The following is a 23,628-nucleotide window of genomic DNA, read 5'->3' on the forward strand; positions in this document are numbered from 1 at the left end:
ATTGACTAAGAACAGATTTCCGGTACACTTTTGCATTACTCTTAAGTACTTAAAATCAAAAATGTATGTTTAAGGCATATCGTAGTAACTTGCTTTTATAACTTAAGTGATGCGTTCACTAGATTACATTAATGCTCACGTTCATATACTTTTAAAAGAAGTTGGAAAGTTAAAGAATTGCTTGAAATGACATGATTCAAATGTTTTTCATGCTGTTACGCAAACGGGATTGGTTGGTGCTTGTGCGCCACCTACGGGTTAAACGTATATAATGAACGCATTCAAAACACAAGCTTTTCGTGGAAGCTGTTTTGGTAAGCTTACGAGAACGCGTTTCATTTGCTGTTTCGGAACAAAAAAGGCAGGTGATAATCTTGTGTAGTAAAATGAGGCTGTAAATATAATTAAATTTGATATTGTTGCGCAACTTCAGCGACGGCCTGTTCTGATAAAAAAAGGCCAGACAAGCGAATGCACGGCAGAGATACGAAGTTTGCCGGTGCTGTCCCATGGGTATTTCCCGCGTGGTGGCTTTGGTCTGAAGTACGAGGTGCTTTAGTGTCACAACAATCACAGCGACTAAACTAAAATAAACCAATTTTTTTTTTTTTTTAATTACTTTACTGATTAAAGTGCATATGACACGGCCATGACAACTTTGCGTAAAACTAAAGGTACATCTACAACAAACATATATCCAAAGTTTTGCGGCTCTACGTCAACTAAAAAATATAGAAAACTGCACGAAAAGTAACGGCGACCAAAAATCCTAAACCTTTTGCGCTGAGGAGAAAATGACATCACACAAGGCACTCGCGTCGAAACAATGCATTGTTTAGATAGGAGAAGGCGCCTTTTTTGCAGATATCGAATAGTTTCAAACACAAGAGAATCCACAGATTACGTTACCATAAAGGTCAGGACAGGGTCTAGCATCACACAAAAATATGTCATTGTGACGTCATAAACCAAAGGCTTATTTGTCCCTAATTAACAACAAGAACACCCTGTCCCAGTAACTGTTTTATTATTACACAACTAAATAAGACATAATAGCTCGAACATCGGCCATCTGTGTTCAGCGTAAATTAACATAAAATCCGTATGTTTCACTTGTTCACTTTTTTGTCCCCTGTTTAATGCAATATTATGCTAAACCAGTTTTACAATGTTTTCCATTCCTATGCATGAGGCTTGCTGCCAGCACTCGCGCACGACCGAAGCGCCTTCTATGACGTCACGCAACAATATCTCGCTTTCGCACGATTTCGTTTGCAGCGGCAAAAGACCGACTTTGATCAGCTGTATCTCAGAAACCAGTCGCGGTATCAAGCTACCTTTTTCGCCAAAAATGTTCTCAAGTTATGAACAACTTTTAGTTTGATTATTAGCATGTTTTATTTTTACGTGGCATATGCACTTTAAGCATTCTTGAATTAATTTACTGATTTAGCTTTCCTTGCAAATCAGTTTTAAACATACCCACATGGTTACATTTTAAAGATGTTACAAACGTTTTTTCTTGTTGCATCAATATGAACTCCACTAACTTAAACCACAGTCCCGTGATACACGTGACAATAGAAGTTGACAGTGTCAACGTATATTTTCTCCTGGTTTAAATGTGAGATAAAAATAACTAAATTGGGTATTGTTGTGCTCTTCAACGGCGGCCTGTTCTGTTTCACCTCGGCACATAAAAAAGCCAGACAAGCGAATGTACGGGAGAGTCTTATTTAGTGAGGTTAGTGCTGCTTTCTTCCCGCGTGGTGGCGTTTGGTTTTAAGTCTGTGGTGCTTTTGAATGTGTCAAAATAAGTCACAGCACCACTTGTTGCCCGCTGGGTGACTGCTACGTCAAGTTGGAACAACTGTGTACTTATGTCTGTACATCCGGTTAATGTTTAAACGCTATGTCCAATTTTGCGTTTTGTTTTGTTGAAAAAGTGTATGCGTATAGGCTGAGCTAACGAGGTAGTTTCATCGCATATTCGATTTGGCGCAGTCAAATGGCGACAATGGCCATTGAGCTAGTTTTACGTTTCAGGGCTATGAAATCGTGCTGCTGCATTTACAAATGATTGCATAACAGAGAGCGATTGTTTTTGGCGTTTTAACTTCCTGTCAGCCAATCGCCTTCGAGCGCTCCGTTCGCTTGAGCGAGCGATTTTTTTTGGCGCCTTTGAGCTTCTGTCAGCCAATTTTGTATTTTTATTCGAGGAATACAATAGTAACTCATTGCATAGCTATGGCAAATTATCTTGGCATGGTTCAACGAAATATTGCGGACGATCTTTGATTAGGAAGTATTAGAAAATATTAATTTCGCCCAAGCGGTATCTTCGGGTTCTGTAATTATTCAAATAGAATAATAGCATATTATTGTCCAATGTTTTTGTTTTTGTAGCCGCCAAAACACAGTAGGAACGGGGTACACATCCACAAATGAAATTGTACATGATATTCTTCAACTCCGTGAACAACGACACCAGCATTGTCACCGACATCGACGCCACAATCCAACACCACAGCCAGGTTCATATTTCCCTAATAAAATTTTAGTTGGTTGTTAGTTTCAACAGGACCGCCCTTCTGGCATAAATAAACGTACTTTGTTCTTTCGACGTTTCGTCTGCTATACAGCAAGACTTCATCAGGGTTTAACATCGTAATTCAGACTTAAACAACACAACATTCAAAGTCACAAAAAGAAAAAAGGGGCATGCTAGTACCGCTTGTGAAATTATGGGATAGGGTAAAAAACACACATCGGGAGGCGCAACAGTTACAACAAATTGTTGTATACTTCCGGAAAATATACACATTGTTCTTTATCATTTACACATCCGCTGTTTTATGGATGTGGAGTTTGAACTGCGTTGTTAATAAAGTCTTGCTCTATGGAAGACAAAACTTTTGAAATATAAATACAATAATTTATGCCAGAGGAGCAGTCCTATTTTATATGTCTGGCAGCAAAAGTAGCACAATATTTGCTAAACTTAGTTTGCTACAAGCTGACCTAACAATAAAACAAGTATAAAACAATGTTACCGAATAAGTGGTGGTGTTAAAAGTACACGCAAAACCTGAAATTCACGTCCAGCAAACTAAACATCGTTTTGCATATGACAAAGTTCGTACCTCTGGAAGAACTTGTGTGCAGTCTTCCACGCCACCTACCATGCCAACACTCAGAAACGAGAATTCCCCAAGAGACAGACAAAAGTATGTGAACGGCAAACCATGAACAGTTGACGTGTTGTTAAGCTTGTGACATTTTGTGCACTCCAAGACTTAATACATTCAAACATATTAATGCGAAAGGAATATATTTTCTTTACAGCGCAAATCATGGTTACAGCAATGGTGCACTTCCCTCTCTAAATACCAATGGAAACAGACGTAGAGCAAGAGGTTAGTGCTTTATTTTAGACCGCTTCTTTACATAAATAAATACTTGAAGTTGATTAAATGTTAACATAATTACAGAATTGCAGCGGTTTCCTTGCCTTTCTCCACGGCACCCTGAAATGAGAGATATTGAAGACAGATTAAGAACATTTACTCGAGGATGGCCAGGTCCGCATTCGCCAAGGCGACTGGCAGAATGCGGCCTCTACTATGATGGTTCGCTTCTGACGACAATTTAGTTACTTAGCTAACTTTTCTAACATTTTAGATGCTGACGGTGAGACTGTATGTTGGTATTGTAATGGAGATTTTATCAACTGGCGGCAACACGACGATCCTTGGTTTGAACATGCCAGGTTATATCCCTTGTAAGTTCTAAATGTTCCTGAAGTATGGTTTGTTTCGTGGAATGAAATGCAAATAACATGGTCGGCTTAATTGACAGATGTGAATTCCTGATTCAGACCAAAGGTTTGGCGTTCGTACAACACATTAATCCCAACGTCAGGACAAACGAGTCTAGGTAGACGTTTTAAAAAAACTTTTAAATTTTTTCTGAAACATTATGCAAAACTTTAGGTTGCATCCTGGCCCAAATCAAACGGGAGGTTTCAACCCTTTTGCCAGACCAGACACTGCCATTTACCCACCTGAGTCTGACCAAGGTAAGACATACTATGTATTGAATGTTGGGACGCGTTATGCAAACGTTGACCATAACCCGTAATACGACTGTTTTGCTGCAAGTTACTGTGCTGTAGAAAGAAAACACAGAAGCGTTTTATGCAGACACATGACATAGAAGAATCGCCCCAGGGATCACTAAGTCTTTGTTGACCATGAGGTATGCTAATACCCTGTCGTCACTTGACAGTAACATACAGAAGTGACTCTTAGTCTACGACATGAAGACAACCATGTGTTTGTTATGTAAAAATGGCATTTATCTTGGTAGCTATTGAAATTTCATATTGTTATCCAAAACTATGCTCGTAGAAAATTTTTTTTGCTCGCGTGTCTCAAAATATGAAATATATGCATTCCAAAAACCCTTTTGTGAAAATTCGTTGTCAAGAACATTTGCTTCAAGAAGAATAATTGTTTTCATTTGCTATGCGACAAACAAAAGCATTCTGCTTCGATTGTGTTTTCTTTGTGAGAAAATGTCGGTGAAAATTGCCATTAATGTAAACGAAGCAAATATAATGTATGTATCGTTATGAGTTCTGCTTTCTGCTTGTACATTGTTTACTTCCATTTTCCGCTGGTTTTATTTATTAAAATGTTCACAATCCAGCAATGTATGATTGACTCTACGACTTGTTTGCTGTGAATTTACTTTGGGCCCGAGCAAATGTACAGCCGAGATACGCGTCGGCGCGGTACCAACCCATGGGTTTTCCCCAAAGGTTTATGGCGGTTAAGGCCAAGGTTTACTTGCGGTGTTTTCTAACTTTCCAAAATCACATATATGTCCAATCTCCAAAAACAGGTGTCACAATAAGTATTTTTTACTGATGAGAAAAAAGCTTTTACCTGACACGTGTTAAACTTAATGGAATAAACAAAGCGCAACGGAAACAGCAAGTCAGCAAAATACGAGGAAACGCGTTACCTCGAGGGGAATAACCCCCTAGTGCTTTCCCTTCGATTTTGTATAGTTTGTGTGCTTTGGAGTTTCTCTTTTGCTTTAAGTGTGAAAAACTGACGCAATGTAGATTTTACAAAACAAGTCTTCATTTCCAGTTTATTAGGTTAAGAATCTGTGACTAATGTATAGCAAGTAGTGTGTTGTACAAAGGCCACAAACAATAAGTGAATCAATAAGCAAACTGTGTGCGCGCTCTTAACCTTTCATTCTAAAAGACGTTTTGGAATCATGGATCCAATATTGATAACTGGAAAAGTTCTTTACGCTTTGGGTAAGTGTATGAGAGGTGTATGCATAGCATAATCAGGCATTGCAACACCCTCTTATTATATTTAACTATATAGGCAAACAGATGTGGAAGCTCATGAACTGTCCAACACAAGGTAATGTAAACAGATAAGGTAATTATGTAAAAAAACTTTATTTATCAACTTAATATCTATTTGAACCAAACCACAATAATGAATAACATATTGTTGATTAAACCAAGGCATAGGAAAACTATCAAACTTCATTGTTGCCAAACTACGTTATGTTTGTGAACAAATGTTGGGTTTGGTGTAGCTATAAAGGTTAAGAACCAGATTCCTTGTACGACTATTGGCTGTATTTTCTATTGACTGATGTCCATTAACAGAAAATGCTCCAACGGCAGAAATGACCAATAGTGAGGAAGAATTATCTTCCAGGCTGGCTAACATGTTTTTCGAAATGGGATTTTCACCTGAAGCAATTTGGGAAGTCATACAGAGGTAAACAAACAGTTTTCAGGTTTAAGGAACCTATGAAGGGAATCTTAAGACTTTTGCATTGCAGACGACTCAGCACTGGACATATATACAAAAACGAAAATGAAATGCTGGATGATCTCAATGCACTGTATGCGGAACAAACTGGTAACTTATTTTTAGAATACTAAATGCTTCAAACAAATCACTGATGCGAATTACCCCAAAATTGCACAAAACCCATGTTGTTTTCTGAATAGGTTAAAAAGCTATCATGTTACATGAATCATCCCACCTTTAACTGCTTTTTTTGACCAGTTGTCTGGAGCAACAGATCACAGGAGAATAGAATTCGTTGTAGTGAGTCGCTGCTTCAACCGTTGGACTGTCGCTCTATTGGAGGTAACAGGTTGTTTTTTATACTTTTTACCAAACACAACTTAATGTCGGGGCCCACGAGAGGGGGTGAGCAGTACTATGTCCTCTGTCAGTCTAGGGCAGGGGTTCTTAACCTGGGGTCCACGAACCCCCAAGGGGTCCAAGAAGATGCATTAAGGGGTCCATGAAACGAAATACAATTATTCCGAAAATCCACAATTTGGCTAAAATTATCATTGAAAAAAGTTTCGCTCTGGGTTTAACGGTGGTACGTGCATGCTTGTCTTTCGACCATCACTATGTTGATTAAAACCTAATTTCGACATTTGCAATGTGTTTCTTGCAAAGGGGCTCCATAGCTTTTCAAAGAATGTTTTAGGGGTTCGTGATCCAAAAAAGGTTAAGAAACACTGGTCTAGGGGGTTCATGAATAGGCAACGGGAGCACACTAACAACATTGTTTTCTAAAAACTACATGTTTTCCCTCAAGGGTCCTTGAGTTAACGTAGTTTGCGCGAATCAAATTTAATGCTGTTCTTTTAATTCATATTAGCGCAGTTTATAAAAAAAAACTATTTTATAATATTTGTTCGAATTTGATTTGATTTGCGCTTAGGCAAGGTGGTAAAATGGTGAACATGCGATGTCACATTTAAATAAGCCTAAAGTCTTGTGTCATTTTCCCCCCTACCTGTCTGAAAACAGTGGCTTTGATATAGCCCAACTGCGGTGATACGACATCCTAATACTGGAACACGATTATTTTTTGTTTTTCTTCAGGTTCGCCAAACCGCAATCGTCGAACCACACGTGAGGAATTGTTCTACTGCCATCACTGCGACGAACTATTTGAAGCACTGCTGGTTTGTCCGCATGCACACGTCACCATCACGTCATAAGTTTCCTGTAGTTTTCTTGCATGCTACAGAAACTCCTCTTGGAACATGTCTTAGTATGTTTTGTTGTGTTGTCGTAAAGTGCCTAAAACCTCAGCAAACCAAAGAGCTCAAATAAGATAAACTTTCGGTGGAATTGATGGGATTTTAGGAAACTATTAGATAGCAATTTATTGTGAAGCTGTTATTGGGGGTATAATTTTGCCCAGCTGTCTGGTATTTGTACATTTCCTTCTGTGTGTTTTCTGTTTCTATTTTTTCACCTCAACATACTTGTACATATGTGTTGTCCACTATCCATTCGAGTTTTTGTATATTGCTTATTCTGTCGATGCTGCTTGTCCAAATTCTTGGCAAATTTAAATATTTGTCAATGTATGTGTGCATGACATCAATCTTGTCAAATAGCAAAACTGTAATGACAACCAACCCCGGGCTGCAGAATGCCTAATTTTGCATGTACATCCGTCCTGGGGATTTCCTGGTGCCTTTGTGTAGCTGGTGCAAGCTACATGGGCATGACGACAGCATTTCACAGGAATATACTGTGTCTAAACATTCTTCAACAAAATATCAAAATGCTGATTTGTGTGCTTGTCAAAAACAATGCTTGAAACTTTAAAAGATTTGTTTTTCTATCGCGTCTGCCAGTTTTGAAGTAAAACTAAAAATTAAAGGCAGGCGCCTAACTCCACATGATCGTACACTTGAACCGTCCAGCTAAGTAACAATGTTTGTCTAAAAAAAAGAAATTTGTTAAAAGTAGGTTTGGTCTTGGTTTACGGGAAGCAACTAGCAGTCAATGTTTTATCGTGCAAAGGTGTTGTAGTTTTTATTACACCTCGGATACTAATCTGACACTGTCGGATCAAAACATGAAGATATTAAAAAACCTTCGCATTACATTTTCCGCTGGGTGACACTAGAGTACCCTGTGTGATGGCAGCAAACCGCCCTTCTTTTACACTAAATAAGAAATATAATCGTAATTCAGCCCTAGGATGACCTGGAAATTGTCTAAAAGTGGGGTTTTGACCATCATTTAACGTAAAAGTTTTTCCTCTTGAAAGCTTTACTTGTGTGAAAATCCACATAATATCACTTCTTGATGCAGGATATAGGTATTTACTGGGGTTAATGGTCATTTATATGCTATTGCAAAAAAATAATTAATTTTTTTCCCGATTTAATCGACCAATCACACTCCCTGGCGTCAGTGATACGGTCCAGTAAGTCGCACGCTAAATAACTTTGGTCTCGACGCGCTTCACTGGCAACAAATGGTGCAGCACAGGCCCGTACACACCTCAACAACGTTTACAATACAACCATGGTTTAGTTCCCGTTGAAGACGCATTGTTTCTAGGTATGTATATTGACAAAATTGAGAGTTTGGACGTGTCAGAGTTTATTACCAGTCGTGACAGCTCCTTGTATTTGGGCAATGGAGGCTGCGGAGAAGTTAGAATGTGTTGGTATAAAAATCGACCTGTGGTTGTTAAAAGAATCACCCACAATGAAAGGTACGTTTCGAACAACGGTGACTGTATATCAATAAATATGACAAATTTGGGACATGTGTTCCGATTTCACGTTGGGCAAGCTATACATTTAAGTATTTTAAATATGATGTATTGCGAATATCTATACAAGGCGTTAGGAAAACAGTCTTTTACAAGTTAGGTTTTCAACGTATTTTGTTGACTTATACAGTCGAGTCAGAATACAACGGGAGGCTGCAATTCACATGAGACTTCAGGGGCATCCAAACATTGTTAAAGTTCTAGGCGTTGTGGAATGGTCAAAGTACCATGGGATTGTGTTGGAGTTCGTGCCAAGGGGCAATTTGCTCAGTATTCTGAAATCCAAAGATAAGTACAAAATCTTACCTTGGGGTATCAGGCTTAAAATCCTTTGTGGAGTCGTGCGGGCGTTGATCCATTTGCACAAGTCATTTCAAAACAGGGAATTTGTGCATGGCGACGTGAAATCCGAGAATGTCCTGATCAATAATGACTTCGTGGCCAAGCTTTGTGACTTCGGCGCGACAAACACTAGAAAGGTTACTGAATCCATCAACTCCTTAGACATCAAAAAGACAACGCAGCACACGGCAATTTATTCCGCTCCCGAACTGTTAAAGAACCCAAGTTTGGACCGAACCGTTGCCATGGATACATACAGGTTTGCCGTTTTTGTGAAACCCGAATCCGTGACGCTAAAAATACAAGAGTAAACAAATTTAAATTACATATAAAGCTTTTGGTACGCTTAGAATCTTGCGCTATTAGGTTTACTTTGTTTTCCTTGCGAAATATAGTACTGGGTACAAATGTTTAGTTAATTTTATTCACATTAAAAAGTTTTTAAAGTCAGCACAGCTAGCCTTGGAGATGTGAAAAATTTGCTGCCACGTCGTAAATCCTTTACGTTTGTCTGGTTTTTCCAGTTTCGGGTGGATTGTGTATGAAACTATCTCACGATCCCCAGCATTTAGCGACGCGCAACGTCCTCAATGGGTTGTGGAAAACCTTATTCGCATGGGAGATGCGAAACCTGACCCCGAACGACTTGAAGAAGTTCGTACAACTTTGAATGAAAAGCACCAGATCGTTTTCGATAAGTTAAAAGCTATTCAGGACACCTGCTTGGACGCTGAACCATGCAATAGACCATCATTAAAAGAAGGTATTAAAATTGCAATGCAATTAACGGTAGGGGGTTCACATATAAGCCTATTCGAGAGGTAGGCTTAATAGTTTACAATACAAAAACACAAGCACCCAAACTAACAACGCAAAAAAATGTATAAAAATCTAAAAGAACCTGATAACAGCGAAACTATTTCAAACTTGGAAATCGTAGAAAATATGTTATTTTTGACACAATATTTTAATCTTGTTTGTTAGTCAAGTATCTACTTGACGACATATGTGATTTCTATGGTCGAGATTGCATTATGCAAGAAGTCGTATCACTTCAACGCAAATTTCCAATTGTCCAACCACTGCTCGCTGTCAAAAACAAAGTCACCCTCGATGTTTTTGGAGATACCTTTAGAGAAATAGGCGTCGACTGGTCTTCGGCAGGTAAACGAGATAGTCTATGAAATGAAAAACATTACTTTCTTTGTTATGTTTCTAGGGTTCATCAACCCGAGTTATGAACATGATGAAGAAGATAGTGAGATCTTAATACAAGGTGTGTGTTTTGTTGGATATGCAACGCAGTTTTTTCATTACGAGGCTAACGGCAGTCATTTTAATTTTTTTTGAAGAGTTTGTTTGTTTTATTTTTTTGTAATGTTTCGAATGAAGCTTGTGCAAGTTGTGTTTAATAACAAGCGCTTTAGCTATACGATTGTTTCATCGAAATTTCGGAAGATTAATTGAGATTGTTCAATTTATGTTTTGCATTTAAATAGCTCACCAACTCCCAAATATGTGCAATCAAGAACTTTCCGACCAAGAAACAGACTCTCTTTTGGTACAAACACGTAACACTCAGCGAGGAAGCGTCGACGAAGTCTATTCCTCTACACCGCTTCTTGGAGATAACACTTCCAGTTAGTATGTTAATAAAGTACCACACGGGCCATGGATCACGTGACCCGACAGTGCTGCTCGTGAATTGCTAGATTGCGCAATAGAGCAATGTTCAGCTCGTTTTTTTCCAATAATGCTGAAAAGCGTACTCGTTGAAATACAAAAGTACTTGATATTAACATAGTGTATGAGTATACAACCAATAACGCCCCCATCAACACATAAGCTTTTGTCATAAATTTACTGCGGTAATTAAGCTACATACAATCATGTCTGTATTTTTTTGCAGACGATTCGGAAGTTACTTTTACTGTAGGCCTCGACTCACCTTCAAATACAGGTAATTGCACGCTGTGAAAAAAACGTTTTCAATTAACGATGTATGTTTGAAAGCATCTAATTGTAATGATTGGCTCTTGTCAATGTGGGTAGTGGATTTCAGTAATAATTACACTTATTCATTTTGTCGACTTTCTGTGCTATATCTGTTGATTTTTTGTTTTAGAGCCCTTTGTCAGTGGACTGCGCTGTAACAAAAAAAATGTTTGCGCAATTCTATTTGGAATTGTTATAACTTTGGTTATCGCTCTCACTTTATTGGTTTTTATTGGTTTGAAACGTGGATAATTGTAAAACTGGAAGTTTACAAACCCGTGCACATTCAATGTTGCTATATCGTGTGCCACGTCATCTGTTGATGCCATGGCATCATATTTTGTGTGTATTCTTTAATCTCGCTGATAAGGACTTTCCAACTTTTACTGCCTGAAAACAAACACATGAAACCCATTTCATGTAGGGTTCGACTTATGTAGGCTTTGTAAATGTCATTTTGTGTCACTTTATACAGATTTTCAGTTATAGCAGAAGTAAAGTTTTATTTCATCGGTTCCTTAATGTTACTTAAAATACGTCGTGTTTAGCGTTATTTTTTGCCGTAATCGTGTTATTTGACAAACCTTACTTTAAGCTGCACTGTACAGTTCTGTAAATTCTGTACAATAGCTGTGAAACTCGCAGGTCACGAGTACTGTTGATTTGCAAATACACAAAATATGCATTGAAGAGAGAATTAGGGGTTTTGAAACGTATTCTATACATTGCATGCTGCAGTTAAGCATTGCGATGCAAAATGCGGCCTTGTTAAATGTTTGCTATGCTTCTCGTAATGCGAAGCATTCGGTCGTAAACTGGGCGCATATATGTGCATGTGACGCACGTAGGTGCATTATGCAAGCTTGTTAAATACCAGACGCAGAAAAAAAGTTTCGTAAGAGTTTGCAGAAGTAAACTGAGCGAAATGCGTTTAAATATATTCTTTTTAGTTTGACGTGTCGTATGTTAGCTTTGCAGCTTAATCGAATTTGTCAATGCAGTTTCCCAGATACAAAGAAATACTAGACAGACAGTGGTTAGAAATTAATAAATAATACAGTTTACTTACGAACAGCAGAGGTATAATGAAAACGCGAACATTTAAGCGCGTCACTATAAAATTTGTAATAATATTTGTTGCTTTTTAAAGTGAGATGCATTGGCTATTGGCTCCTGATTATGCATTATTTGTTGCGTTATGGGTTAGTTGTTATATTACAGATTGCTGTAACTATTCGAGTTATGCAGTGGTTAGCCTGATCTGCAACAAAAATGTCGTTTGCATTTCGGTATCTACCGAAGGCATTTGCGCTGCTTGCCATATTTTGCGTCGCAATTAAAAGTGTCTGTGGAGAACGGGAAGAATTGAATGATGGCGAGTTTCAGGGCGTGTCAGATCAACGAAAAGAGAAACCTATGGTGTATGCATTAAACGAACAGTAAGTCCACTTAGACTTTCTTGCATTAATGTATTTAATCATGTCCGATAAGAGGAACGTTGCTCTAAACTTGGTGGTCTAAATTTCCGTACATTGCCTTCCAAAATTGTTAACTAGTCTGATAGTATTGTGATTTCATATTATTTTATAAATACGAAATCCAAAATGCGTAACATTTCAACTAAGCTTATTTTTGGGGGATTTTTGTTGATAATTTGATAAACTAATCCACTAGATACGGAAAGATAAACGAAGGTTTGTCATTGAAATTCATGCTATTGGAATTAAGCTTAAAAAATTATAGGCCTATAATTTAGAAGGGTTTTTGTTCGGGTCTCACTCTGTCGTTTCACTTTACTGGTTACAAACCGGACTCGCATATAAATCTATGGAAAAGTGTCCTACATAAAAAATACGAAAAAGCAATTTTTATAAATTTTGTGACATCGAAGTAACTTGCAACACCACTGCAAGTACCGAACCGCAAAAATTCTCGGAAACTTACTAGTTTTTTTTTATAGACCAAGAATGTACACGTCCGGTGGACACCTTTACTTTGAAACTGGCACAAGTTGCAATATTTCGTTTCTCACCAACGGACAAGGTCGCGTCAATTTAAACGATGAGGATTTGATCGGAATAGTGCAGCAGGTAACATCATCCAAGAAGTAAAACCGCTTTACTTAACATACAAGAAAGGGGAAGACTCGAAAGCCTAACTGCTGATGTTTTTTTATCAAAAATTTAGGTCAAGCAAAACCAGGCTGACATCAAAAATATCGGCAGCGTTCCATCGGATATTGCTGAAAAGGTTGAAGCCAACACAATTGCTATTGGTAATTTGGACACGCTAACCCAAGACCTGGACGTCAGGATGACCACATTGGAGGCAGATGTGAGATTTTTTTCCAAAAACATGCTTATATTTAATTGATTTAAATTTTTTCGCTTGTGTTATTCATGAGTTTATGAAAACATTGTATCACGATTGAGAAATAAAATACTAATTTTATGTTAAAGCTGTGTTTTGCCAACGTGTGTGTTTTTGTGCATTCAGGTTCAGGATTTGAAAACCAAAGTTGAAGACTTAACTAATGTAAGTTTGCGATAAAGTTATAGTACATCTTTAAAAAACACACCATTTAAATTTAATGAAATCACAGTGTGCAGGTATAAAAAATCTTGGCATAGTTTTCTTCTTATCTATCTTCTCTACAACTAGATTTTTTGTGTTTTGTTTGTACATTTCCAACATGCTTGAGAATTGATTCTGGTAATCATTTCCCATTCTGTTGCAATTTGACCCTGAAGATTTCCACCTTATTATATAACAACTGTCTAAGATACTTTCGTTTCAGGTTAAAATCTTTCAGTCTTCTTTAATTAGACATATATATTTCGCTTCGTTAAAAGCATCATCAGTGTCTATAAAAGCTAATTATGAATTAGGTTCAAAGAAAGATTTTAACCTGAAACGAAAGTTTTTTAGACAGTTGTTACATTTCCAACATCTTTTAAACATATAACTGGTAGTTATTATGTAGTGTATAACAGACAATTTATATGAGCAGCAGACCTGGTTTTCGCACATGTTGCAGTAACAATTTTTAATTTACAGAAACTTGAGACTGACCATTGTCAATCAAACACTTGCCAGAATCAAGGAACTTGTATAAGTATCTATGACGACCATCTTTGCCAGTGCACAGACCAATGGCAGGTAAAATGTTTGAGCAATTGCAATGGTTTAAATGTGAAGATATTGTTCCAAATGCTTTACTTCGAAAGGGCAAAGACTGTACCACAGACGTGGATGAATGCAACAAATATTCATTGTTTGGACTTCCTTGCCAGAATGGTGGAACCTGTGTAAACAAACCTGGTACATTTGAGTAAGTTTTTTTCTGGATTATGAGTCCTGCTAAATTGGTTTATTGTGATGTATGGTTTTGATACGGCAGATGCTTACCAGTTTTCATACTTACATAATTGAGAGCTTTTGGGGAAAAATAAGTTACAAAACTTCCTGTACATAATGATGCTTACCAGTTTTCATACTTACATAATTGAGAGCTTTTTGGGAAAAATAAGTTACAAAACTTCCTGTACATAATTTATTGTGTTAGTAGTCGGCACTTCAGCTTAAAAAAAGAAAAGCAACAGTTAATTGTTTATATTTAGGTATTGTTAATGTTCTTTCTTAATTCTTTTTATTGTAACTCAGGTGCACTTGTCCACCAGACTTTTTCGGGCCTTTCTGTTCATCCCAGTATGATGATTGCACTGATGGAAGTGCTAAATGTGTGCATGGTTTGTGTGTGGATAACCCCAGGGATGACCCAAGCACCCCTAAATACTCTTGCATATGTAATGTAAGAAATTTTAAGCATTGGAAAACAAAATAGTTACTGCTATTGCAGGCATTGTTCCAAAAATTAGAATATTACAAAGTTAAGTATGACATTAGTGAACTGTGTATAATGAATATTCCAAAAGCAAAATGAATCACATTGTTTCCATTGTCAAGGAACTCTTTGAACAGAAATCATAGGGATATTGAGGAGTATTTTCATTAGTCAATGTTTAAAGATCAGCCTTTAACTGGACTGCTGTAGAGTTCAAATAAAAGTATGTTCTCATTACTAGGATGGATGGGATGTTGCTTCTGACACTAACCCAGCATGCACAAAAGATAAAGATGAATGCCTTGAAAAGCCCTGCTCTAAAAACCCAGAAGTGCAATGCTATAATAACCCTGGGTCGTACTCATGTGGACCATGCCCAAGCGGTAATACTGAATTTGCCTCTGTTCAAAATTTAATGTTGGATTAAAACAAATTAGTTTCATTTTGTTCCATAGCTATAATTACCATGCTCGAATATTGTTGGATTTTAAGACCATACACTGGAAGCTTCATTGCCATTATGACAATACCAAACTGGTAAACTTTAAACCCTTTTTCTACTTCAGGTTTTGTTGGAGATGGGTGGGCATGCACTGACATAAACGAATGCGCCACAAACAACGGTGGCTGCTCAGTTACACCATCGGTAATCTGCCATAACTCTCCGGGTTCTTACTACTGTGGACCTTGTCCTTCGGGTAAAATTCTGCTTTTTTCATATCGTGATTTCTGAGTTCAATACGACGTATTTGGTGCGTCTGCTGGGAGGGCGTTTTCTCGTGATATTTTCCCACTTTGTATCAGAGACATGTGCTTATATCATTGACATTAGAAACTATTATTCATCACAAAATATAGTGTTTTGTTTTTGGATTCATACATTTGTACGTTTATGCGACAGTATTGTTACAAGCAAACATTCACCCATTTGTTTGTATTAATACCAATAATCTTACTGCTTATCTGATGAAGAAATGTAGTTCGCGCAGACTTACGTGTTTCTTCTTCTAATGTTCCTGTCCCTCAAACGTGCGCATTGGTTCAAGACACAAAATAAGAATGTCAAAGGTAACTGGATGAAATGTGTGTAGGTTACACTGGTGACGGTTTCGTATGTACTGTGTTGGATGCTTGTACGGTGAACAATGGTGGATGCCACCCCATTGCAACGTGCACAACAAATCCAGGTAACGTTTTATGGCGTGACACAGCAACGCAAACAGTTGTAAACTCTTTGGTGAATCGAAGTGCTTTGTACTGTTTTTTTTTTGTATGCCTGCAGTGTCCGCTTAATGTGCTTCAAATTGCTTTTCATGGGCCTGTGTGTGCTCAATGGAAAAGTAAAAAATGGTTTGCGCTTTACAGCCGTCGGCTCATCCTCTGTAATATGTACATGTCCCATTGGGTACACCGGCAACGGATTCGGCTCCAACGGGTGCACAGCAGTGGACTGCACAAGCTCATGTGCAAACGGACAGTGCTCTGTACGTATAACGCACATTATAACAAAGTATTGGTGTATTTAAAAGTGGAACCATTTTTGCGATTTTTATCTGACTATAATGGTCAACTTTTTCGAGCTTTGTCGATTAGGGAAAATGAAGACCTAAATGCCTAAGATCACGTGTTTAAACTCCATCCACAGCGAGTTTTTAATTCTGGCATACATTATATAAGCCTTAGATACAATGCACAATACAAACAGCGATTATTGGTTGTTGGGTAATAAAAAGATTGACGTCTCCAAACTAGCGGCGGTTTTGTTGAAGCATTTTTATGTCCTGTAGGGACCAGCCGCCGATTGGTGGGTAAACGGATTCCGTTTAAATTTTATGACTTAATTAATATTACACAGACTTTGCCCTCGAACACAAACTAGTCTAGGAGCATTTAATTCTGCCGGATACACTTATTAAAGTCCATGATTATAGTTAAGTAAAAAGTATGCAATTTTGTTGTTTTTTTTTGGTTGTTTAGCATTGGACCTAAAATTATATTTAAACATTGGCTAATTAAGAAAACTGTTTATTTTAATTAAAAAAGCAACCTCCCTTGTAATAGTTTGTATGTTTTTATTGCGTAGGACATCTCGGGAGACCTTGTATGTGTATGTGACCCTGGTTGGAATGGTGTTAACTGTGATAGCAACATTGACGAGTGTGTGAGTGACCCATGTCAGTTTGGTGGAACATGCATAGATGGTGTGAATGGGTATTACTGCCAATGTCAAGATGGTTTTACTGGAGACAACTGCGAAACTCAGCAATCAGGTATTTTGTAATTTAATTAGTAGGTTTTCTAGATACTAGGTGTTTGATATCGTTAAATTCTCCCCATTTTTCCTATTTGCCTCCAACAAAACAAAGAAACTTTACTGTTATCATGGTAGTTCGCTGGAGGTGGCATCTACGGCCCTCAATAACAGGAAAAGGGCATGCTTATATGGGCGAACACATAAAACAAATTAACAGAATATAATATTTTGCTCAACATCATGTGACACCCATGTCTATAACAATTTGACACATTTAGGTATTCGTTGCCTGTGTCTGTTTCTACAAATGATCTTTTTTATCCATTAACACATTTTGTCCAACACATATCCCTTAAGGGAACAAAATGCGTAAAACGTATCACAAACAGTCCATCAACAAGGTACTATTGTTTCCAGGTTGTGGAGCTTATTACAGACAAGATTCGGGCGCCTTTAGCTTTCCTACGACTACAGGACAGACATACCCTCCTAGCAGTAGTTGTGCCTGGGTTATCGAAGTCTCAGCTGGAAAGGTTAGTTTTTATTGTAAGGGTTAAACAGAAGTTTCTCTACGATGAAGAAGCTGCAACGTTTGTGATGTATATTATTTATGTTATTTACTGCAACGTTTGTGTGTATGTGGCGAATTTTATGATGTATATTATGTATGTTACATTAATATGTGTATATTATATTGGCTATTAATTTAATTGACAGAATACATAACAATATATGGACGTACAAATCGAAGTTTAGTGTATATTTATTGGACTGGTTGGCACAGAAATGGGGATTTAAAATATGTTGTATAATTTTTTTGCAAGAAATAACAGTTGATGAATATAGGGGAACAGATATGTTGCTCTTTAGGTTCCCGAACAAAACTATATCCGAGTACAGTTATTTGGTGCAGCAGCACTTCAACAAAATTCTTTTTTCAGGTGATTCAATGTACTTTCCCTCTGTTTGAAATTGAGAATACACAGGACTGTACGAGTGACTTCCTCCAAATCCACGACGGAAATTCAGCTTCTGCTCATCAAATCGGTTGGTAACACTTACGGCCTAAATGCACACTTGAACTATCTGTAAAATGTATATGCCACCTCCATATCATAGGTATGTCTGCCTATACAAGTAACAAATAGTAATGCATTAGATAGTTCAATTACTGTAGTAATACCTGTGACGATAAGAAAGGTTGACTTACCGCCACTTTTTCTTCTCTTTTCAAGGAAAGTACTGCGGCACAACGGTACCAGGAGATCCGCTTGTGTCTACCCACAATCTACTATATTTCTGGTTCTACGCAAACTCACAAAACAATATGAAAGGTTTCCAGGTCGTTTGGCAGACCGCAGACCCAGGTAAAAATCTCTGAAATTTGTGCTACTATTTACCAATAGTTAACAGTTTCCATAGTCATTTTGCCTGAAACAATAAATGTTTTTAGTAAGTTGCAGACAGGGCTAATGTACCTACTAGACAGCCTGATGGTGATATTGTTGAATTTGGCGTAGCAGAACAATATTATTTATGGCATCTGTTTTACCTGTTTATGCCAAAGTTGTTTGTCAAACTTTTTGCAATAAATTTAAAAAAGTGCTTTTTCTGTGAGTGAAAAAGTTCTACGATTTTAAATTCGTTTTCCAGTTTGTGGTGAGGATATTACTGGACAGACTTACGGAGACATTTCGTCACCCGGTTACCCTGGCGACTATCCGATAAACACGGATTGCTATTGGACGATTCAAGTGGTGCCTGGCAACGTAGTGCAGTTGCTGTTTGGCGCACTGTCCATGGAAACGCACGAAAACTGCTCATATGATTATCTAGAGGTTGGCTCCGTTTTGTGTACTTGATGTTATTTCGTGAAACCGGATATATGTGAAATGCAAGAAACAAGTTTCTTCGCAACACCAACATCATACTAGGCTTGTCACGTAAAGTAAGGGCGACATCGCTGCCATAGGCAAGATCAAAGAACCTTTAACCAACTTTTGTAACGATTTCAAATCCCATGATTTTCGATTTTTGATTTTTTTTTGACTGGATTTCAATTTTAAAGATAACAAAAAATATTTTTTTTCGTGTTGTTTGCAAGTTTTGCTCTTATATTCGAACTGGTTTAGTTATAAGTTGTGTTGTGGTAACAGTTTCAACAGTAATATGTAAAGCAAGTCTATGTATATAAAATTTTATGCGGAGTGACGCTTGTTTGCAGACCGCCGTTTTATTACTTCAAACAACCGCAATCTCCACACACTTGCTGTTAAGTTAATGATTATACACGATGCACTGGCGGCCGAAACCCTGCAAACAAAAATTTTATGGCCAGGGTCACTTGCCGACAGGGATTCGACATTCTTTTATATTCGCCTTTTTCAGGTCCGCAATGGCATCATGGAAACAGACCCAGTGCTTGCGAGGTATTGCAGTTCTACGACTCCTCCACCACTGATTTCAACGGCCCCTGCTGTGTGGATCCACTTCCACTCTGGGCCGTTCAACTCCGACCAAGGGTTCCACATTGTCTGGTCGAGTCAGCCTGGTACTGATAAATATTTTAAATCACTTCATGTTAATAATTCACATTTTCAAACTACCAAAACCCATATGTTTTAGTGTAATGCTGAAAATATCAATTAAGTAGTTTCTTTTACTTTTTTCACTCATATGTTTTATTTCTTTGATGTCATACGTTTTTTTTTTGGTTAGCAACTAAACTAATATATTTTTTGCGATTTGACCTTTACTTAAAGTACATGGCAAATTATACAGTACAGCTTTTACACCGGAAAATGTAAACGCAAGCGGTAGACTCCTACCAATGTTTTTTCTTCCTGATTTTGTTGTATTTTCTTCAGTTGATATCAACGGCTGTGGAGGTTACTTTGACGATGAAGATGGAATTATTATCTCACCAAACTGGCCGAATCCATACGAAAGTAACCAGGTAGACTTTGACGAAAAGCAGAAAAATACATACATTCGCACACCAAGGCAGATTTGCCCCCTCAACTAAAGCTCGTGCCTAGCGATCCCAGTAAAAATATCCATCACAATTTATATTGGCAGTATGCAAAGTAATATAATTTAATCTGTTAGGTGCTGTGTAGGTGAACGACGAAAGTGAGTTTTAACTTCTGTTCTTTAGGAATGTTTTTGGCAAATTCACATCCGGGACTCCGGACAAATCGTCTTGAATTTCACCCACATAGATATTGAAGAACATGAGCAGTGTGGTTGGGACTTTGTTGAGGTAAAAATCTTCAGTATCTTTGTATTAATACAGGGATATCCAATATGCAGAGAAACATGACTCGAGTTCTTTCACTGACGTTCTACTCGTTAAATTAACACAGGAACTTGGAGTAATTTAATTTCTTTCCGATTAATATAAACAAACCTTTTGGTTTCCAGAGAAAAAAAAGGGCCATGCCACACAAACCAATGCCCTTTGTTTTGAGTTTGTGAATTGAAATAAAGTCAAAATTCTTCTAGTACTGTGGAATAAATTGTTGACTGAAGAGCAATATCTCTACATTAACTAAGTTTTATATGGCTTTGTTCACTCACTGAAACTAATGAAATTGGCATCAGTTTTTCCAAGGCAGCGTTACCGAACCCAAAACCTTTGTAACTTGTAGTTGTTCGTAAGTTTGTAGCGGATCAAAAAACATACGAAAACCACTGTCGTTATTGAACACAATAACACTGACTTAAGCCAGAAACAACCTGACCATAAGCAATTGCTTATATAACATTTTTATAAAAAAAAGTAATTGTTCATTCTGACAAGGTTCGAGATGGGCCAAACGAAGCTGCTCCTCTAGCCGGACGTCACTGCGGCCAAGTACCCCCACCGCCCTTCACATCGACAAGTAATGACCTCTGGATGAGATTCAGGTCTGATGAAGCTCAGATTGGAGCCGGGTTCAGGGCGACCTACACTGCGCTGTGTGGCGGAACGTATACTGGTACATAGTATTGTTGTGCAGTAGTGAAAGGGTTTAGATGAGAACTGTGTAAAAGTCACTGTTATTTACATTGTGGGCATGCTCATTTATTTCCGGAATTAAATCTCTGAATAGTGTTAAAAGGTATGTTTTTCTCTTTACAATTATTTTTTATGCAGTAGTGGAAGGCTTAAAATGAGAACCGTGTAAACGACACTGCTATTTGCATTTATGTGCATGCTCTATTTATTTTAAGAATTCAATTAAAATGCATGTTTTTCTTTGCAATTTGACGTAAGATCGGAAACGCTGGTGCTCTGACATTTGCAACAGCAATCTGATGCATTACAAAACACAGAAATACGAGCATTTTCCTGTTTTAATTCTGTTTGGCACAAAATTATTTTTACTCTTTAGCTCCCGAGGGTCTACTGATGTCTCCGTATTACCCCGAAGCTTACCCCTCCGACAAAGACTGCTATTACGTCATAAGGCAACAACCTGGCTACGTGGTGACGTTAATTTTTGATGACGTTGACATAGAGCACGAGGATAATTGTCAATTCGATTATCTTGAAGTAAGTTGCTGACGATTTTGAATCACTTTCCGGTGATTTACGAATTATGCAACCATGGCATTGTTTAGAAACAATAACGCCAAGGATTTTGCTTTTTTGCGATTAGTAGTTGTTTATATTGTACATATTTTAAAGTATATTTGTTCAACAATAACTTCAGAACATATTTTATTGCACTATATCCATAATAGTAGTGTTAAATTTGCCGTTGGCATAGTAAAAACGTTAGGGTTATTTTGCTGCATTTGACATATTACATAGTTATGCCACTGTAGAATTACGAATTTTCTTATATATCGATCAAAGGTTCGAGATGGTTCAACAGGAGCAGCCCCACTGTTAGCACGGATATGCGGAACAAGCATTCCAGTTCCGCTGATGACCACGCAAAACTACATGTGGGTTCATATGCACTCAGATCCGTACTATGGTGGCGCAGGATTCAAGGCCACCTACACATCAGAATATACAGGTCTATACTCGCCTTGCTTATGACAAAATATCTCAGGTTTTCATCTTCGTTGGCTGGCTTGTTCATTTTTTTCGGTCATCTTTTCGCTATTAGCAAACTTTCTTTCTGGTTAAAAATTTGTCAAAAATATCCTTCGGTCTGTAAACCGGATTTTTAGGGATAGTTAGTTTAAAGCAGTTGCGACAGCATTAGGGTTTATATACAAGCAGAAAGAAATATTTTAGGTCGCTTCACCTAACGCAAATGCACTGACGCCGAACAACTGTGGACCAAACTTTGCCATTGCACAATCAGTTCACCTTTTTGTTACTGGTATTGCAAGGCACGTTACCCATCAAGTGCTTACCAAACCCATAGAGCCCTATAGGTTACCAAATAGTTGGTATGTTCACATAACATCTCATAAATAGGATGCCATTCTGTGAGCATCAACACCAAATCAAAAACCCTTATTTGTTGCTGTGGTTGCTAGACATAATACTGTGTACAAGAAGAAACATTCATAATTACAAAAATCCTGTATCTTTTAATATTAACTTGGTATTACATACAACAGGATGTGGGGGCGTATACACGGAGCCGATAGGTTCTCTGCAAAGTCCTGGACACCCGAGTCCCTTCCCCCACGGAGTCAACTGTACTTACTACATCAGCGTCGACCCCGCATTTATCATAAACTTCGACTTCATCTCATTTTCTATGGGAGATCCTGGATCCGACGGTGCCTGTGATGACTTTGTTGAAATGTTTGACGGTCCCAGTACAACCTCTCCATCTTTGGGAAGGTAATTACATCAATTTTTTTTTATCAAGAAGTCATATGGGCCGTAAAAAAGAGTTCAGAAAAATTCCCTCAGTTGTGCAACCATGCGTGAATAATTTTCCGCTATGGGTAAGATGAAGTGAAGGTGCAACAAAAATGACGTAAGTCTACTCAATCCCCTTTTTCTGCCGCAGATATTGTGGCTCTGTACCGCCCCCAGCGACAGTGACGAGCGGGTACCAGATGACCGTCATATTCTCATCAGATGAAGATATCAACGCGGAAGGTTTTGCAGCCGCATATTCAACTATCAATGCCAGCCTTGGTAACTTGGACTATTTCTTGTTTTACAAACAAAGATGAAAGTTTAGCAATTGAGTCTGCAAGTAAATGTCTGGTGTAAAAGTAGCATGCTAGCATACTTGCTACAGTTACCATGCATGTCTGTTAAATGGCGCAAATATACACATGTTCATAAGAATGGAACACAAACACCATTGTGTAAGGTCAAAACAGTCGCTATCTGACTGCGAAATACACGTGTATGATTATACACTCCTATCCATAACCCCTATCCTTTATTGCACTTCTCAGCTTGTGGCAAGCGCCTTACTGACAACCAGGGTCTTGTGACGTCACCCAACTACCCTGAGAATTACTACGACATGAGGACTTGTGTATGGACTCTTACAGTGGACCCTACCATGCAAATACAAGTAATTGGTTGTGAGCAAAATAGTAAATACAATCTCTGCTTGTAAACCTGCTTTTT

At 37.9% G+C, this 23,628-nt stretch overlaps 4 protein-coding genes across 5 annotated transcripts in view; all 4 read left to right on the top strand.

Moving 5' to 3' along the window:
• Positions 1-2,418: 2,418 nt before the first annotated feature.
• LOC145909392 (baculoviral IAP repeat-containing protein 7-B-like) lies at positions 2,419-4,310 on the top strand. The gene is made up of 8 exons (XM_082996782.1): positions 2,419-2,534; positions 3,137-3,227; positions 3,346-3,416; positions 3,492-3,629; positions 3,682-3,781; positions 3,859-3,936; positions 3,993-4,078; positions 4,288-4,310. The coding sequence occupies exons 2-8, from the start codon at positions 3,184-3,186 to the stop codon at positions 4,308-4,310; spliced, it is 540 nt and encodes a 179-aa protein (XP_082852908.1). The 5' UTR covers positions 2,419-2,534; positions 3,137-3,183.
• Positions 4,311-5,119: 809 nt separating this feature from the next.
• LOC145908663 (uncharacterized) lies at positions 5,120-7,495 on the top strand. The gene is made up of 6 exons (XM_082995984.1): positions 5,120-5,335; positions 5,409-5,447; positions 5,702-5,816; positions 5,881-5,960; positions 6,111-6,194; positions 6,951-7,495. Exons 1-6 carry the CDS (start codon positions 5,293-5,295, stop codon positions 7,067-7,069), a joined length of 480 nt encoding a protein of 159 aa, XP_082852110.1. The 5' UTR covers positions 5,120-5,292; the 3' UTR covers positions 7,070-7,495.
• Positions 7,496-8,395: 900 nt separating this feature from the next.
• LOC145908683 (uncharacterized) lies at positions 8,396-11,802 on the top strand. Of its 2 annotated transcripts, XM_082996003.1 has the most exons (8): positions 8,396-8,589; positions 8,780-9,250; positions 9,516-9,754; positions 9,976-10,155; positions 10,211-10,267; positions 10,491-10,631; positions 10,901-10,951; positions 11,117-11,802. In XM_082996003.1, the coding sequence occupies exons 1-8, from the start codon at positions 8,435-8,437 to the stop codon at positions 11,236-11,238; spliced, it is 1,416 nt and encodes a 471-aa protein (XP_082852129.1). In that variant the 5' UTR covers positions 8,396-8,434; the 3' UTR covers positions 11,239-11,802. The 2 variants fall into 2 exon arrangements, with proteins under 2 accessions (XP_082852129.1, XP_082852131.1); XM_082996005.1 differs by lacking the exon at positions 11,117-11,802 and having other exon boundaries at positions 10,491-10,635.
• A 493-nt stretch (positions 11,803-12,295) lies between these two features.
• LOC145909173 (cubilin-like) overlaps positions 12,296-23,628 on the top strand; it is a 38,348-nt gene continuing 27,015 nt past the window's right edge. Inside the window, exons 1-25 of the mRNA XM_082996497.1 lie at positions 12,296-12,425; positions 12,947-13,076; positions 13,174-13,320; positions 13,483-13,521; positions 14,044-14,145; positions 14,214-14,317; positions 14,650-14,797; positions 15,072-15,213; positions 15,397-15,528; positions 15,922-16,017; positions 16,196-16,314; positions 16,914-17,100; positions 17,502-17,617; positions 18,026-18,131; positions 18,320-18,451; positions 18,738-18,922; positions 19,473-19,635; positions 19,952-20,040; positions 20,242-20,346; positions 20,887-21,064; positions 21,461-21,621; positions 21,928-22,093; positions 22,650-22,878; positions 23,051-23,181; positions 23,451-23,572. Coding sequence (XP_082852623.1) covers positions 12,403-12,425; positions 12,947-13,076; positions 13,174-13,320; positions 13,483-13,521; positions 14,044-14,145; positions 14,214-14,317; positions 14,650-14,797; positions 15,072-15,213; positions 15,397-15,528; positions 15,922-16,017; positions 16,196-16,314; positions 16,914-17,100; positions 17,502-17,617; positions 18,026-18,131; positions 18,320-18,451; positions 18,738-18,922; positions 19,473-19,635; positions 19,952-20,040; positions 20,242-20,346; positions 20,887-21,064; positions 21,461-21,621; positions 21,928-22,093; positions 22,650-22,878; positions 23,051-23,181; positions 23,451-23,572 — 3,252 coding nt within the window. The 5' untranslated portion in view covers positions 12,296-12,402. The remainder of the gene's footprint in view (positions 12,426-12,946; positions 13,077-13,173; positions 13,321-13,482; positions 13,522-14,043; positions 14,146-14,213; positions 14,318-14,649; positions 14,798-15,071; positions 15,214-15,396; positions 15,529-15,921; positions 16,018-16,195; positions 16,315-16,913; positions 17,101-17,501; positions 17,618-18,025; positions 18,132-18,319; positions 18,452-18,737; positions 18,923-19,472; positions 19,636-19,951; positions 20,041-20,241; positions 20,347-20,886; positions 21,065-21,460; positions 21,622-21,927; positions 22,094-22,649; positions 22,879-23,050; positions 23,182-23,450; positions 23,573-23,628) is intronic.

This window comes from Ascidia mentula, chromosome 7, assembly GCF_947561715.1.
Source record: "Ascidia mentula chromosome 7, kaAscMent1.1, whole genome shotgun sequence".
Lineage (NCBI taxonomy): Eukaryota > Metazoa > Chordata > Ascidiacea > Phlebobranchia > Ascidiidae > Ascidia > Ascidia mentula.

Bases quoted from the DNA above. Each gene is read 5' to 3' on its own strand.
- LOC145908683 (XM_082996003.1), top strand. From the start codon at position 8,435: ATGTATATTGACAAAATTGAGAGTTTGGACGTGTCAGAGTTTATTACC. The intron at 8,590-8,779 runs GTACGTTTCGAA...TGACTTATACAG, and splicing joins AGAATCACCCACAATGAAAG to TCGAGTCAGAATACAACGGG. The intron at 9,755-9,975 runs GTATTAAAATTG...CTTGTTTGTTAG, and splicing joins TAGACCATCATTAAAAGAAG to TCAAGTATCTACTTGACGAC.
- LOC145909392 (XM_082996782.1), top strand. From the start codon at position 3,184: ATGCCAACACTCAGAAACGAGAATTCCCCAAGAGACAGACAAAA. The intron at 3,630-3,681 runs GTTCGCTTCTGA...CTAACATTTTAG, and splicing joins ATGCGGCCTCTACTATGATG to ATGCTGACGGTGAGACTGTA. The intron at 3,937-3,992 runs GTAGACGTTTTA...GCAAAACTTTAG, and splicing joins GTCAGGACAAACGAGTCTAG to GTTGCATCCTGGCCCAAATC.
- LOC145908663 (XM_082995984.1), top strand. From the start codon at position 5,293: ATGGATCCAATATTGATAACTGGAAAAGTTCTTTACGCTTTGG. The intron at 5,336-5,408 runs GTAAGTGTATGA...TTAACTATATAG, and splicing joins AAAAGTTCTTTACGCTTTGG to GCAAACAGATGTGGAAGCTC. The intron at 6,195-6,950 runs GTAACAGGTTGT...GTTTTTCTTCAG, and splicing joins GGACTGTCGCTCTATTGGAG to GTTCGCCAAACCGCAATCGT.